The 16,083-nt window shown below is 43.6% G+C and overlaps 2 protein-coding genes across 9 annotated transcripts in view; both read right to left on the bottom strand.

Moving 5' to 3' along the window:
• The window catches only part of PRRC1 (proline rich coiled-coil 1), a 31,029-nt gene extending 24,734 nt beyond the window's left edge, over positions 1-6,295 (bottom strand). The window contains exons 1-2 of one of the 7 annotated variants that reach the window (XM_037373625.1): positions 5,857-5,979; positions 869-998 (exon numbers count right to left, since the gene is read on the bottom strand). The gene's annotated coding sequence lies outside the window, so the exon portion shown is untranslated. Of the gene's footprint in view, positions 1-868; positions 4,797-4,828; positions 5,768-5,856; positions 5,984-6,054 lie in introns of those variants that run through there. The other 6 variants (XM_037373624.1, XM_037373623.1, XM_037373628.1 and 3 more) reach the window with 6 other exon arrangements.
• Positions 6,296-10,031: 3,736 nt separating this feature from the next.
• Positions 10,032-16,083, bottom strand: part of MEGF10 (multiple EGF like domains 10) — a 109,941-nt gene continuing 103,889 nt past the window's right edge. For both annotated transcript variants that reach the window (XM_037374372.1, XM_037374373.1), the window contains exons 24-25: positions 15,413-15,619; positions 10,032-14,466 (exon numbers count right to left, since the gene is read on the bottom strand). In XM_037374372.1, coding sequence (XP_037230269.1) covers positions 14,306-14,466; positions 15,413-15,619 — 368 coding nt within the window. In that variant the 3' untranslated portion in view covers positions 10,032-14,305. The remainder of the gene's footprint in view (positions 14,467-15,412; positions 15,620-16,083) is intronic.

Raw genomic sequence — 16,083 nt, 5'->3', positions numbered from 1 at the left:
ATAAAATTACTTTGGCTGAAGGCCAGATTATGTTTCAGATTATGTTCAAAGTATCTTTTAACAACTTTGAGTAAACCTTTAATATATACTAATTCTGGAAAAGTAAAGTTATATACTTATTTTAAAATCTTAAATAAAAGGGCTTAGGAGAAGAAAAGGAGAGGGGGGAAATCAAGACTCATGAACACCTTGAGATTTTTGTTCTTCACTGCAGAGGCAGCTAACTGGCTTCCTCCCAAGTCTGGTAAACTAGACAGCAACGATTTGTACCACTCCCTGAGGTAACAATTGTTAAAGAATTCTTAAGGAAATAAAAGTCCCATATAATGTAATCCTACGTATGAAAAATAGATGCATTTTCCACCACATCCATTACATCAGCAGCTACTGAGGATTCCCAGCTTATTCCCTTTCACAGCTTAGAGGAAAAGACTTAGATAATGTGTTGAGTAAAAATACCCAAGTGTAGATAACCAGAACTCCACTTACAAAAATACAGTGGGTTTCCTGTCTTTAAAAAACAAAACAAAACAAAATGCACCAAACCCCTCACTGTTGTTTTAAATGTATATACAACTCGTTAAGTTTGTATGGATGAAAAAATCATCAAACTGTTATCACCAAACTGAAAAATCTAGGAAGTAGGATGTCAATGTTATGTCTTGACAGGCTTACAAAGTCTCGAAAACAAATGAAAGTATCAAAATCACACAGAAGAAATTATAGTCCCTCTGACAAACCAGTAGATTTTGCATAAGTAATTCAAGATGAAGCATTTGAGCCCAGCCTCAGAAAGGAAGTAGATATGGTTTATGTGCAGCAGTCTTCATGAAACAGTTATGACAGAGGGATTTTAGGTTCTGAGTACCTCTTCAATTCATTTAAAAGCTTCTCTTCAGATGGGTCAGCAATTGCCTGGTGAGGAACTGACTGTCCTTGCAGAATGAGTACATCTCATCATCCCTTAGAAAGGAACTGCAGTCTTTCATCAGACTTCACTAAGCAGAAGAATTTGTAATAATAAGATTCTGTCTTTTAATCAAGCTACACACATTTACACTCCCCCTCATAGAAGTATTTCTGAAGTCACTCTTCTTCCAATTACACAATGCAAAATGAGAAAGAATATTCCTTTGTGCAACTAAAGTATTTGCTGACCAAAACCTCCCAGAAACATTTTATTTTATCATAGCTTTTTTTAATTTGCTGCTTGGTATCACCTAGTGCCATGATAAAAAACTGCTGAGATGTGCTTACTAAAAATAAATGCCATGGCCATGTAAAATGACTGAAAAAGTTCCACAGTGTGGCTTTTCAAAAACTCCGTACAAAGCTTTTTGAAAGCTTCACAGAGCTATTAAAGTTGGGGAGGGGGAAGCAGGGGACAACCCCCAAAAAGCAACCTAACTGACATCTGGAAAGTTAGTAAATAGTAGAAATGTAAATAACTCTGTAGTTGCTTTTCCGTATTAACTTTACAATGAGAAAAGTGAATTAAGCATTAAATAGAAACAGCAACCCCAAACCTGCAAAAATTACCACTATAATTCAGCAGCTGACTCCAAAAACCACATGGAACTGTCTTAAAATTTGAATTTAAAAAAAAGCAAAAATCAGTAGTGTCGCATTTTCTCCTCTGACTTGTAAGCCTCTCTGGGAATGGCAACCATCTGCAAATCCCGCCTGGCCAGGAGATGGAAGCTTGAGAGAGGAATCCTGCCAGTCACAGGGCTTATTTCCGTTCCCTTGAACTTTGTGGGTCCAGGTACGCACCCCTAGGCACCGCAAGCTGGATACCCTCAGAGTGATGCCCAGTCAGAAGCATACTGCTACCTCCCTTCTGTTCTGGCTTAAATTTTAATCCTTTGACCCTAAAACATCCCATACTCTTTCCTACATCATCCACTACAATAAGTAGAGGTTTTGCCACGAGCTGGGGAAAAGGAAGACTTCGCCCTTCCTTTTCTTGGAAGAGTAGACAACCTCCTCTGTTTCAAAATGCACAATCACAATTTCCCTTTCTGTCTACTCACCCCGATGCCAATTAGAAAACCCTGAAGCCTAAATGCTCCTATATTCTTTTCCCTTTAGCTTACCCATTCCTTCACACAACCATCAATCTCATTGTGAAGTCCTGATCTGGTAGAGACTAAGATGAAGCCTGCACAAATAACAGTTTTCTATACACTGAATTCTTAAGATAATAGTTAGTTTGCATGTACTGCATGAAAAAACATAGATAATTTTTTTTAAAAAATAAGGCTAAGGAGAAAGATAAGACATGAGGGAATACACAAAGGGAAAGGAAAGCAAAGTACAACAGGTGTGACAGGAAGCTAATAGCTCATTGTATTGAAAGAATCCAGCACTACTTATAATAAAAACTGATCCTACAGGATGTATGGTTAACACTTTAATCTAAATGACCTACCTGAAACCAGTTATATGTAAGAAATATGAAATCACTGGGGTGAAACAAGAACATGGGGGAAAAAAAACCTCAAGCAATCTAGAGACTTCAGTCCCCAACATTTCCAATGAGGGTTTCCAACTTCCCTTAGGGTAGTTGCAGGAAAAAAGTTCCCCAGTAAGACCAGTCTACAAATCCTAATGAAAGCTGGGTGTCAAACTGGACTGCCTTTTCAGTGATTCTTCACAGTCCAAGCCACAAACACATAATTTGCTGCTAACACCTAAAAATTCAGCCTAACTTCTTAAAGAGAGATTTTTGTGCATTCTTGCAAACTAGAACACTTTGTATTACTAAATTGAAGAGACAAAGGAGAAACCTAGACCGGCAAGAGAAACATATGCAATTAGGTGAAAATAACAGCAGTAGTGCCATCTAGTGATTTGTGATCGTGAATTTATTTCATAGATTTTGTAATTTTGCCACATTTAGCTACAATGAAACCTTTTTTTATGCTTACATGAAAGTAAAACAAAGGGATATGGAAAAGCAAAATACAGAAAAACACAGAAAAAACACATTCCCAATGATCAGTCAAGTCATCCTTAAACCAACCCCTTTAAGAAACAGAAGCACGAGTTTTGTGAGGCTTTCATCAATTATTAGTATTATTGAAGAGTATAGAAATGAAGTTAAACCCCCAGATTACAAAGAAAATATAGCATATCCTCAAGGTCTTTCCCTAGTTGACTGGTAACTATATTTTACTGATTTAATGATTAATTTCATCAATTAACCTAAAGCCGAATCTTATCCATTAACCTAATTCCCAAATGCAAGACCTGTGTAAACTGAATGGAAAACCAGGCTAAAATTATAACTGACAATTTTAACAGGGTTCATGTTAAAAGCAGGAATGAAATAATTTTATTGAGAGACTGAAAGGCTGAATGGGCAAATTATTCATCTTTTGACTTAAGTTTAATAGGAACTAACTACCTTTGTGCCAGTATTTTGCAATAATCTTAATGACATAACTACACTTCAAAAGCATTCTTCAACTCATTACTCTAAAATATAAAAATTCACAGTTAATGATAAGATTACCTTAAAATGGAGATTAGCAAATTTCACATGGATAAAACCACATTATCTAGGAATTAGCCATATTTTCAGTCATCCTTAATTAACCCCTTCTTGTATTTCCGTAGGTGTTCCTACTAAGAAAAAAACCTCCACAACATACTTCAGAACCCTACAAGGCAAAACTATTCTCTAAACAGAGCCTAAAATGAAACAAAACCACAGCTGCAATACTAAATTCAAATGCTAGTAAACTTCTCATCTTTAATCTTAATAGGTGTAACTATTTCAAGTAAGTGTGTGGACCAGTAATGGTTATACACATTGTTAATGGCTAAGCACAAGTTGACAACTGTCTGGAATAAGGACCAGTCATTTATTTATTTACTTGAACAAAGCAATTGTTTGGAGCTATTCCCAGTGCAACAACCTCTGGAAATAAAATGTTACATCCCAGGTTGCTGATAGACAGATTCACAGGCACATACTTCAATTCGACAGAAGTCAAAGAGAAAAAAAGCCCCCGAACGCAAAGATGCAAACAAGAGATTAAAAACATAACCACCAAGAAAAAAGAAAGAAAATGACAAATGAAAAACCTTCAGCTACTAAAGATGAAGTGAAGCTGACATCAATAAAAAAAAGATTAACACTTAAAAAAACCTAAAACAAAAACAGAGTTAACTGTCAGTATATTAAAGTTTCATCTGGAAAATTGCTCACATTGGCTTATTCCACTTTAGAAAGGGAGAGAACAAAGTCAGGGGAAAAAACTTCTTCCAGGCTCTGGTCTGTTAAATGCAGGTAGGTTCCAGAGGGCATATAAAGGTTCAGTGAAGGTAAAGGAAAGGCACAAGGGGATCATCAGTTTAATTACATTGTGTTATTAAATTACTTGTTCTGAAATACAAAGCCTTAGACAGGTAATCGGGAAAGGGAGAGGGATGGGGGGAAAGATAGCAAAACCCCTCTATACCCGTTTCATATTCATAGCATAAACACTGTTAATTGCACCACCAAGATCACTTTTTCACCCTTTAAAAAAAATTTAAAAAGGTCTGTTTACCAAGCAGAATCCAGTACATCTCACACCTAATGCAGTACCCAGACAGCACGAAACACCAGGCATGCCAAGAAGGGGTTCACCTTGTATAAGACTACTGCAGATAATCATAGGCCATAGGTACCATAAAAAACTGGCAATCTGACTTTTCTAAAAACTTCCCAATCCCTGGGAATTGTTTCCCACATTCTTAGTGCCATTGCCAAGCCCTGGGATTTGGTCCAGACCATACACACCCTTACTACCAAATATTTAAGTATCACAGTGCTTACCTAGCTCCACGGACCACGTACTTCCGTATCACTGATGAACACAGTCAGAGAACTACTGATCTAGTAGGCAATGTTACATATGACTACAGAAAACCATCAAAGAAACAGCTAAACAAAGCCACATACATTCTACCAATTTGCACCAATAGCTGTAACATGTGATGCAGCAGCTCCAGCAGTGTTTTTTCCCCAAAATAAATAATGCTTTTTTCAAGTGACAATAAAAATAAACAAATCACATAAATAGGGCATAAATCACTTCAACAATGCCTCCAGAGACATTATAATAACTAACAAACCTCCTGAAGCATCGCTTCTATCAGTAACTAACAGACCCTCAAGTGTGTGATTTCCACTGTCAATTGCACTAACTCAAGCTGAAACCACACGGGTTTACCCAGGCCAGCATTTCCAGACCTAGCTGCCAGGCTGGAACACAGAGCCTTGAGACACAGTGCCTGTCACAACATATGTGACCTAGCAAGGTACCAGGACCAGCCAACTGGAAGTTCTATGGAGTGCAGGTCCATGCGTGTGTTTGCAATGCCAGCAGCCACTGAGGCAGCAAGGAGTCCTGCTCACAACCCCACCTTACAAAAAGCCCCAAAACGTGTTCCTGTCAGCAGGGAGGACAGGAGCTGCTGCTGCTGCCCTAGAAGGACAGGATGGTTCAGAACAAGTGGAATATGCCAGAGTGTCCACAGCAGGGTCAGGCCCCTGGCTGCTCTCCAGGACTGAACCCGAGGAGAGGCCGACAGTGCACCCCCAGGTATTCCACCCAAGGGGAAAGGCGCCCAGGCGGGAGTCTCAGGACGGCTCCCGGAGCTCAGGCCGAGGCCTCTACGCTCGCAAACACACGCAGCCGGGCCCGCAGAGCCCCGGCTCCAACGGGGCATAAAAACGGCGCGGCCTAGGCCGCAGGCCAGCCGCAGCGCGGGCTCCCGGCACCCCCCGCCCCGGGAAACACCTCTGCGCGCCCTCACAAGTCTCCCGCGCTGCCCGCAGCTCCGCCGCCCTAGCCCCCGGACCTGCCCGAGCCGCTTCGGGCCCCAGCGGTACCCAACAGCCACAGCCGGCACCGGGAACGCGGGCACTCCGCCGCTGCGGTACAGCGCCGCTGTACAGCGCCGCGCCCAGCCCGGCCCGGCCCTCCGGCCGCTCCCTCCCCGCCGCCGGGGGCGACGGGAGCCACGAGTGCCCCTGCCTGGCACGACGCGCGGCCTCACCCAGCCCAGGCGCCAGAGCCCACCGCCTCCCTTCCCGCGGCCCACCCGGCCGTGACCGCTTCGCGGGGAAGCCGAAGCCCAGGCCCCGCCGGCGACGGATGGAGATACCGACCGGCTCCGCCGCGGACTACAGCTCTCAGCAGGCTTAGCGGCGGCGCGCAGGCGCTGCCCGGGCCCGCCCCGCGATGCCACGTCTCCCGCGGAGCTGCCGGGCGCGGAGCGTGTCCCAGCCCCGCCTGCGGCGCTCGCCCTGCACGGCGGGGCGGCTGCCGGGCGCGTACCTCCCGCTGCTCCGTCCGAAATGGCGTCGCGGGGCGAGGGACGGCCCTTCTGCCACGTCGGCGGGCGGCGGCGGGAGCGCAGAGCGGCCAGCGCGTGCTGCCGGGCGCCGAGGCGGGGGGCGCCGAGGCGGGGGGCGCCGAGGCGGGGGGCGCCGAGGCGGGGGGCGCCGAGGCGGGGGGCGCCGAGGCGGGGGGCGCCGAGGCGGGGGGCGCCGAGGCGGGGGGCGCCGAGGCGGGGGGCGCCGAGGCGGGGGGCGCGAACCGACACCCCCCACCCCCCGTGTTTGCGGGCTGTCGCACCCTCACACCTGTGCGAGTCACCTGCTGCACGGATGTGAGCGGCCCCTCTGCTGCCTTTCTTTGGCCACCGGGGAGAAAAAAATGATGTGACGGACTTAAGTTTTTACATCCTTAACAAGCCCTCGCGCACCTTTTTCTGGATTTCTGATTGTGGGTATTTGAAGTACATTTTAGTTACAATCGCTTGTATTACATCCCATCCGTCACTCGGGGACGTTACATCACATGAGGCCATCCTCAGCCCAGCACGCGCCCAGGCAGTGCTGGCTGCCCCCTCCATCCCACCGCCTGCCCCCTCCATCCCACCGTCACCCATCCTGAGCTCGGCATCGGCGTTCCACGCCAGTCAGAAGGCCTCAGCCATGGCCTCCCCAGGGCCCTGCCTTACTACAACCCAGCAAAGCTGCACCCACAGCCTGCCCCGCACCCACTAGGCGGGTGACCTTGTCCTAGCAGGATCTCAGATCACCTAGACGGGACTTTCCCTTTGTAAACCCATGCTGTGCATGCCTGGCAAGGACATTGTCCTTGAAATGCCCGTCAGTAGCACCCAGTAGGATCTTCTCTGTAATTTTTCCAGGTACTAATATTCCAGCCTAATATTAGTACTTGGAACTAACTACAGTACCTGGAACTAATTAGCTCTACCCCAGGGAAAGGGGAGAAAGCAGCACAGGTGGGGATAGCAATGCCACCTGCACTGTCAGTAACACCGAGACTTCTTCTGCAGTTTTCAGGCCTTTATTTTCTTTTACTGCCTGAGAATCAAAGTGCCAGGAGCCCTTGACAGCCGGCACGTGCCCCAGCTGCTGGCCCAGCCCTGGTTTTGGCAGCACCTGGGGCATCTTCTAGTGCTGCTGGTGGGGTGAGCTCTTCTTGGCTGGAGAAGAGGCCTTGGGGCTGCTGGCCCTCCTCTCAGGGGGTCTCCGCAGCCCCTCCGGGGAGCATTCCCTGTCCCAGCTGGAAGTAGATGGACATGCTGCAGCCCCTTGGGGCTCCTCCTGGGGCTTTTCTTGCTCCCTGGGGATAGAAGCAGGGGCAGAGAGATAGCTGCCAGGACATCCACAGAGAGCAGCTGCTGAGGTTCTGGGGAGGTCCTTCATGTTGGGTCCTGCAGGGCTGTGGGAAGGGGCTGGGCCAGATGTGGGAGACCTTCCTGGGGAGGCACCAGGGTTGGGGGGCAGCTGCAGGGCCACCCTCCCACTGCCCAGCAGCATGGCTGTCCTCCAGGCCCAGCAGGTGGTGGGCCTCCTTGCTGCACTGTTGTATAGTGACATCAATAAGCTGGTGCACAAATGTCACCACATGGTTTTGGAGGTGGGATCCCAGCAGCTGGACCAGTAGATCTTCATCCAGCCTGAAGAGGACCAGGAGGAGTGTGACGAGGCCCTCCACTATGGCTACGCACCAGTGCTGGTTCCAAAAGATCAGTCCCAGCTCCAGAGGCATGCAGGTCAGAAGGGGCTGGAGGAGAGCTGGGTGGTCCCAGAAAAGGGAAGCCCAGATGCTGGGTTGGAGGCCACTGGGAAGAGTCCTGGGCACCATCCCCACAGGCTGTCACTCTGTTACCGCAGGTCTGCAGGCAGCTGGACAGCCAGGAGCTCCTTCTGCCTGGCGGCTGACGACTGATGACGCCACATGGGGTGTGATGGCATGCTCCTCAAAGTCATCCTCCACCCACACCAAGTGCAAGATGGAGACGATCCTCCTCTTGCAGAGGGGGCATTCAGGCTTGGTCTCAGCCCACCGCAGGATGCACGGGTAACAGAACTGGTGGAGGCATGTCATCACATAGCTGGCCTCCTCCCAGCTGTCCAAGCAGATGGACAGCAGTTCTCCAGCTCCGCGGCCATGCTCTCCACATGCTGCGGTGGGCTGGGGGGAGCCAGGGATGGTGAGCAGCTCCCTCTCACTGGCGCTGCAGCAGCGGGTGTCACGCTAGAAAGGGAAGAGAGGCCACGGTCACTGGCTGGCCTGGGGAGGGGTGGAAGACATGCCCAGGCCCCCCCAGAAGGAAAGCCTCCCTGCTCCCCAGGGCGAGGTGTCCCCTGCCAGCTCACCTCTGCTGCTGCGAGCGCCCCTCCTGGGTGCCCCGGCTGCCTGAACCTGGCAGGGCCGGGGGAAACCCTCCGATGGCTCTGGGCTTAGACATGGAGAGCTGCAATGCACAACTTCCCAAGCATGACACCAACACCAAAGGCCTTGCTTAATAATCCACGTGTCATGAACTCGGTCAGCTGGAGCATGGGCACAAGCCAGATGGGTGAGGCTCGGCCTGTGGATATTAAGCAGGGAAAGACACCTGGTCACAATGCATTGCTTGGTGATGCTGTAGCCCATGTCATGGAGTAATTCATCCCTCGGTGGCATCAGACCAATTGCTCAGTGACATCAGAACCCATTGCTCAGAGATACCACAACGGGACATCCTTGCCTGCAGCGCTCACCCCAGCAGTGCCCCAGGACAAATGTCTGAGGTTTCTGCAATGCCAATGCCCCTCTGCAGCCCCCCACCTCTTGTCTTGTGCTTAGCATCAGTGTTTCATGCCAGTCACCGAGGCCTTGGCCATGTCTTCCCAGGGGCCTGTGATGTCACACTGGTCAAGGCAGACATCTGCAGGCACATATGGGAAGGGGGTTCACTTGGTGACACCTCCTGCCTCTCTGGGAGGCTGCAGGACAAAGTCCTACAGGCTTTCCTCACACCCCAGCACTGGGCTGGCCAGCCCTCTGGGCTCCCCTGATTCCGTTCATGGGGTGTCAAACGCAGCACATCACTCACATAAATTTTCTCCTAACTTTCTTTCCCATCCAAACCATTCTATGTTCTCTGACTTTATACTTAGATCTTAATGGCAAATCTCTCATCCTTGATGAGACTCTGATAGCGAAGAACAATCTCCCAGACCATCTCTCCGTAGCCAGTGGTTTAGATTCATTGTAGGGTGTCAGAGTTACAAAACAGAAACTCCAGTATGTTATCACCTTTTATGATGTTTGTACTTTTGTTACTGACTTTATGTTTAATCTAAGGCTATTATCCTCTAAAAAGAGGAAATGTGTTGCTTTTGGCAACTCAACACTCTACCTTTCTCAGAGTTAAAGCTTTACGCATTCAAGAGACAGGCTTGAAAGAACCACCAAGTTAACATTAGTAATGAACAGACAGTAATCACAGAAGTTCAGTTGTTCACAGTCAGCCTTGATTTTCCACAAAACTTCTCATGAACTACTTGCTTTTTAGAAGAGGGAAAATAAAATATTGCTTTGTGGTCCAGCATGGGCATGATATCACTTTTTTCTATTATCCATGTTATTCCAAGATCCATCCGAAACAAATGAAAAACAAAGGAAAAAAATTCAAAGCATTTCCCTTCTTTCATTAGAAACTTTTATTACATTAACCTACAGGTATGTGAAGTGAAATAAATGGTAGTGAAGGACAGAATGATGAACATCAGTCATCTTTGGAAAATAGATATATTTTCACAACCAAACACTTTTTGTTACAGCTAAGAAAAAAAGCCAAGCATATTTGATAGGTTTTCTTTAAAAATATATTACAGTTCAATCATATCAAAGTGAAGTCTTGTGGGCTAAAAAACTGAAGACAGAAGAGTTAGATTCAGTGCTCTAGCACTAGTATGAGTGTACCAAATTACAAGATATTCTGTATAGTAATTAATAAACATGCACCCATCTGTTTTCAGTCATTTAAACAACAATATATACAATCTTTAATATAAAGCATTTTTGTCAAAATTAGCTCTGTATTCTTCAGTTTGGACTTTAGAGCTTCAGTATAAGGATTATTATTTGGACATGTATCTAATAAAAAATTCAACTGTAGTCACAGTACTTGGAAAATACAATATATTTTAAATAACGCATTCCCCAGTTTTGATTTTATTTTGTTCTAATTTCACTTCAATATGGACTTGACTTTGCAGATTGTCTCAGCAGAAAGTATGAGTATAATGAAATCTTCTTTCCCCTGTAATCTGCATGCACTTCTCCAATTAAAATTTATGGGAATTCTATGGATATCAAGATAAGGACAAATTTTGTGTGTAACAATGTGTTGTGATTAAAAATCTTTGATACAGTAAAAAGCCTTGAGGTTTATTATGCTTCTAAATGACCAGAATTAATATATCTACATTATTGAAAACCTAAAGTTTATACTCACTACTTACTTTTAAATCAGCCGTTAATTTTGTGCAGTATTTTGCACTTTATTAAGCTGATAACAAGTTGCTAGGGAATAGCTATCTCCATTTTCAATGCTATGTTTCTCACTACCGTAACATGAATATATATAGAGAGGCAAGGCATCTCTTTCCATTTCTGTCTGTGGTGAAGCCAGTTCTCTCGAGTAGATGGTGTTTGCTGAGATTATTATATCAACTTACTCATTAAGTTCCCACCACCATACAGTATGCGTGTTCAGAAATATTTAAGTTCTCTAAAGAGCATACTGCAATCTACAAAAAGAGCTATGTGACAGTCACAAGGACTGAGCTGAGGGTCTATTAAATTGACAGCAGAGCGTACTCCAGAGCAAGCCTCCCTAGTCACGCAAGAGACAGCAGGATTATGAATGCAAGTCCCATGTGCTTTTTTACCTCTGGAATGATACACAGCTATCATTTAAGAATAATGCATTACCCCTGCAGGCAATCTGTTTTCTGAGTGTCTACCAACAACCATTCACTGAAGTAAATTCACAAGTTGTTTACTTGACCTATATGTATTGCAAATCCAGCTCAGATATATGCATACATTGCTTATGCTGACTACACAGCAGGGGTTTTACCCACATATAGAAAGGCAAACTTTGGTAATGTGTATATTTAGAACATACACAATAGGCAAAATTACCAGAAACTCATCTGTTTTCATGAATATTTGGCTGAATAGATCACTTGAGGATATGGGACATAGTCAAAATTTTTAAACAAATACAATTTAATCAGCTCTTCACTTTTTCATATAAAATCAGAACTGTTTGTATTATGAAGATTAATTTGTGTAGTGGTCTCCACATTTTACACAGAGTAAGAAAATAAATTTTTGTGAGCTCACAATTGCTAAATACAGCATTTGCTATTCATGGCTTCAGAGAAGAAAGGTTTTATTTTAAAGTGTTTCACACAGTACAAACATGTATATACCAGTAGCTCTACATGTTACCTTTATGCATACAAACCCAATCGATACTTTGTCTTACAGAGGAATTAAATTGTAACTGGCTTTTGAAATCTTATAGTTAATTTCTGTACTTGCAAAATCCAAAGATAATAAAATTATTTATTCCAAGGATACACAAGCTATGCCCAGGGAATTGCAAAACAGACAGTGCTCATGGCCAGCGAGAACGAAGAATGTTATGGGGCACTTCATACAGGCGTATACATTGTCAGGCCTGGGCACATTTGCAACGATGTCTTCAGATGCACATCTCTCATCTGTCATCACTTCAGTTACAACAAATAAAAGTAAACTGTATTTCCATTTCATCTCTGGGGCTCCTTTTAAAAAAAAATTGTAAAAAATTTGTAAAAATTTTTTTTCAGGTTTTCTTCCAGTTGAGCCTCTGTTGTATTTAGTATTCCAAAGGCAACAGGTTGCAACTGTGGCTGTCACAAGTTTATTCTTTGCCTCAGACTGTTTTGCAGTCCAGAAGTAAAGACAAAAACGGTCATGGCACTCCTTGTGCTAAGCAGGAGAGCACATGCACCAAACTCTTGACCTATTGACTGCTCTTCACATCATTATAGGATGTCACAGGTGTCATACGCCAAAATGTGACCTCAATACGGAAAGAAGAGAGGACTGGTGCTTCCCATTATATGCCATACAATGCAACTGCCTGTATCCTTTCTCCATCCATTGGGGGTACAGCAACCCTCAGGACAAACTACTCACAAAAAGCTACAGGGTCACCTCTAGGACATGGTGGAAAAGCCTGCTGGGTGGGGTTATGTTATAAGCATGTTAGCAGGTAGCATCACTGACAGCAGCAGCAGCTGGAAGTGATGCTGCCACATCATTTTTAGGTTTCTAAAGGTAACTTTCCACTGAAAGAGAATGTCCAGTTTTATATCAACCATTTTATTTTTAGGCTGATGTGTCTAGGGGACAATTTTGCTTCAATGGATGGATACTTTGGCAAATTTAATTTCCACCAAATTGTGCAGTTCATAACAGACTCCCCTTTGGAGGGACAGAAGGCAGCCTTGTGGAAAGATAGTCTCCACCCATACAGTCAATAGAATAAGCTAAACTTTAAAAAGGGACTGTTCTTTACTTTCTTCTATATTTGTGTTATTATCCTTGACAAAAACACATTGATTTGTCTTCCCTATTAATTCAGTTATGCTATTATGCTAACCACCTCTGACAGACACCAGTAAGCCATGAATTCTTGCTTTAATCCTCTTCCCTCTGCCCAGAGGTCCCTTTAACCAGACAAAGTAAGGCCAGTTCACAAAAATGCAAAAGAAATGGACACACAGTAGAATATTTTTGCAATTACAAGCTAGATCACTAGAAACACAGACACATAGCATAAAAATGGAGACAAGTTAATGAAGAATGAGGGTATATGTGTCACATTATTAGCAATGCAAAAGACCAGCTTAAGCATGTGTTTCCCTACATCAGCTATAAAAAAGAAAAGGTGCCTTTTTAGCAAGTATGCACAGAGATTGCTTAGTTATTTCTAAAAAAAAAAAAAATCAGAACAACTTACTATTTTTATCCTATATTACAGTCATTATTACTACCTGTTTATAAAATGTAAACCTTTCCTTGCAGTTAAGATTTACAGCAGTCATCACCTTTGTCCACTCCTTACATAATCAGTCCATGGTGACAAAAATAAACAAACTGATTTAATGAAGTAATTACTGATATGTTATGGATTATTAGTTGTGTGTGGCAAAAACAGACATCAGAACTGCAAAATACAGAGTTGAACAGTAGCAAAAGATTTCTTGAAGATTGGTGCTGGTCTGGAGTACCAAGAGATCTTGAAACATCATATAATACTGATGTATGCAATGCTTTTACCTCCAAAACGATTCAAAAGTATACCCACCACCAGTAATGGACAAAAAAGCCTGTTGATGGATTTCCCAAACAATTGCAGCATTGTGCTTACTTATCCCCAGCAGATTTCTTAATACATCCTGACTAAAATGGAAGGTAAAATTTGGCAAGGCAGTTTTTCTTCTACAGAACTGGTGAATCAGATCACTTGTACTAGGTGGTATTTGGTAAATTGCACTGTCTTGGGAGTATTTCTACTCTGAAACATGAGAAATATGAAGTCTATATTTAAAGCCGGTGAAATCAGATGTTATCAAAACTGATCTTCAAACTAGTATTTTTAAGCCAGTATATTACAGTATAAATGTGTTGCATACATGTTTCTATAAAATTTACTGCCATGAAAAAAAGAATGATCAGGATCCCCAGAGTGTGGCATTTGTCCATCTGTCACTTTTATACACAATACAAACCTCATGTTGAGATTCTGTTTAATGTACAGCAGTTCTCTGCTGGACAGATTAGGAGCCAAATATGATGGTAAACTACAGAAAGGAGCACAATCATGCCACTTTGCCCCTTGAGAGTCCCACTGTGCTACACATCAGCTTTTGGGGTTATTCATTGCTGACCCCCTTCGCAGGGGATGTGGGGCTATCTCGAACTGGTAGCAAGTCATAATGACATGGAATATGGCTGTTTTTTGGAAGATCATAAGGATCCTGGCTGAAACGTCTGCTGCTGCTGAATGTTCCCTGGACAACACTCACCGTAGGTTCTGCGATAAAAGAGAGCACACACATTCAACACTACAAGTGGCAAACAAAAGGCAAACACTGTATTTCATTTCAATTTGTGTTACAAAATATCCTCTCCTTTCTGCTTGAAATAAAGATTCCTTTTAATGATGAGTCCTGAAATGCAGGTTAAAAGAAAAGGTTGATGTTGAGGGGGTTTGGCTTTATGGTGAGTTACACCTGTGGGCTCGCAGCAGGGCCCTGCCACACTGACAGAAGTGGACCAGCATCTGTTCTTTGTGTGTGGACAAACAAACAAACAAAAAAAAAATCCCAAATTTGGGGCTTTCAATCAAGATTTTATAAAAATCCTTAGAAACACAATAGGAATATTGACGGATTTCAGAGGAATCTCTAACTGGGGACAGAATATCCTACAACATGTGAAATACACTTTATTCCAGAGTACAGAGACCATTAGGATAATTACCATTCCACAAGACCCCAAAGTTTCCTGTAACTATGGTAATGCAGTAACTAGATAGGGCCCACAGCAGTGAAATACTATGTTCCTATGTCTGTGGGTGAAGATGCTGCTTTTGCTGATCAGGGGGAGGAAACAGATCTTTTCTATCCCTCCCATACACTTACTCAAGCTGCATTCAGTACTTAAAAGCCAAATCTAGAGCTGAATTGTATTGCAATGAAATGCTAAGTTTATCTCATGCTGTTTAAAGAAAGGTTTTCAAGCCAGGAAAACGGAGAGGTTATAAAACAGGGCTGAAGGTATTTCAAACTCTGTTCTTGTGAATTACACCACTTGTCTCAAAAGAATGAGATTGTTGTTATAGCTTTTGAGTAGAAAATATCATCTGAATGCATTATCATTTTTTCAGTGGTTTTTCATGTGTTTTGCTTAAACTGATTAAAATAAAAATGGCCCTGTGCTCTCGACCTTCAACATCTAGAAGTATATTTTGTACTTGCCAACTTCATAAACATTCTTATTGGCTGAAGCAGAGCCGGCGATCTCAGCATATGGGGAGTCCCTGCGTGCTGGTGACTTCATTTCAACATATCCGCATTCTGAACTTTTTGGTACAAGAGCTGGTGGGTCTTTTATGGTAGCATATGGGTTCTCAGAACTACTTAATGAGCAATTACTTAAATTGTATTCTGAGTTCTTCACTATATCTGCAAAAAGAAAAACATATTACTTTGTCAAGCATGCTACTTACTATGAACATGGCTACTAATCAGGGCTTTCTTTAATTTTGAGTTCTAAAAAGTAACTCATAAATGAACATTTAAATGGAAACCAGTCATAACATTTCAAAATAGTTATACAGCAATTAATGAAAGCACCTCTACTGCTATGCTCTTTTATGGGATTGATTTTGCCATCAGTGAACTCCTGTTTCAAAGTCTGAGAACCTTCAATTCTGGATAAAATAGTAGCTAGCATGAAATACAGCTAACATGTAGAATCAGTTTTTAATATGCACTTCAGAATACTTTTTGCCTTTCCAAGTGTTGAACTCAGGATGCTATTAAAATAAGTGATCTAAGACTGTTCCCAATAGCAATGTCTGGGCAGATGGTAAGGTGACTTCCATGGATGGCCTGTTTGGTGCAAAGTCTGAGTAAGCAGCCATAAT

The sequence above is a fragment of the Falco rusticolus genome, chromosome Z, assembly GCF_015220075.1.
Source record: "Falco rusticolus isolate bFalRus1 chromosome Z, bFalRus1.pri, whole genome shotgun sequence".
NCBI lineage: Eukaryota > Metazoa > Chordata > Aves > Falconiformes > Falconidae > Falco > Falco rusticolus.
Note: the sequence above shows the minus strand (reverse complement) of the source record. Positions and strands in the feature narration are given on the sequence as shown.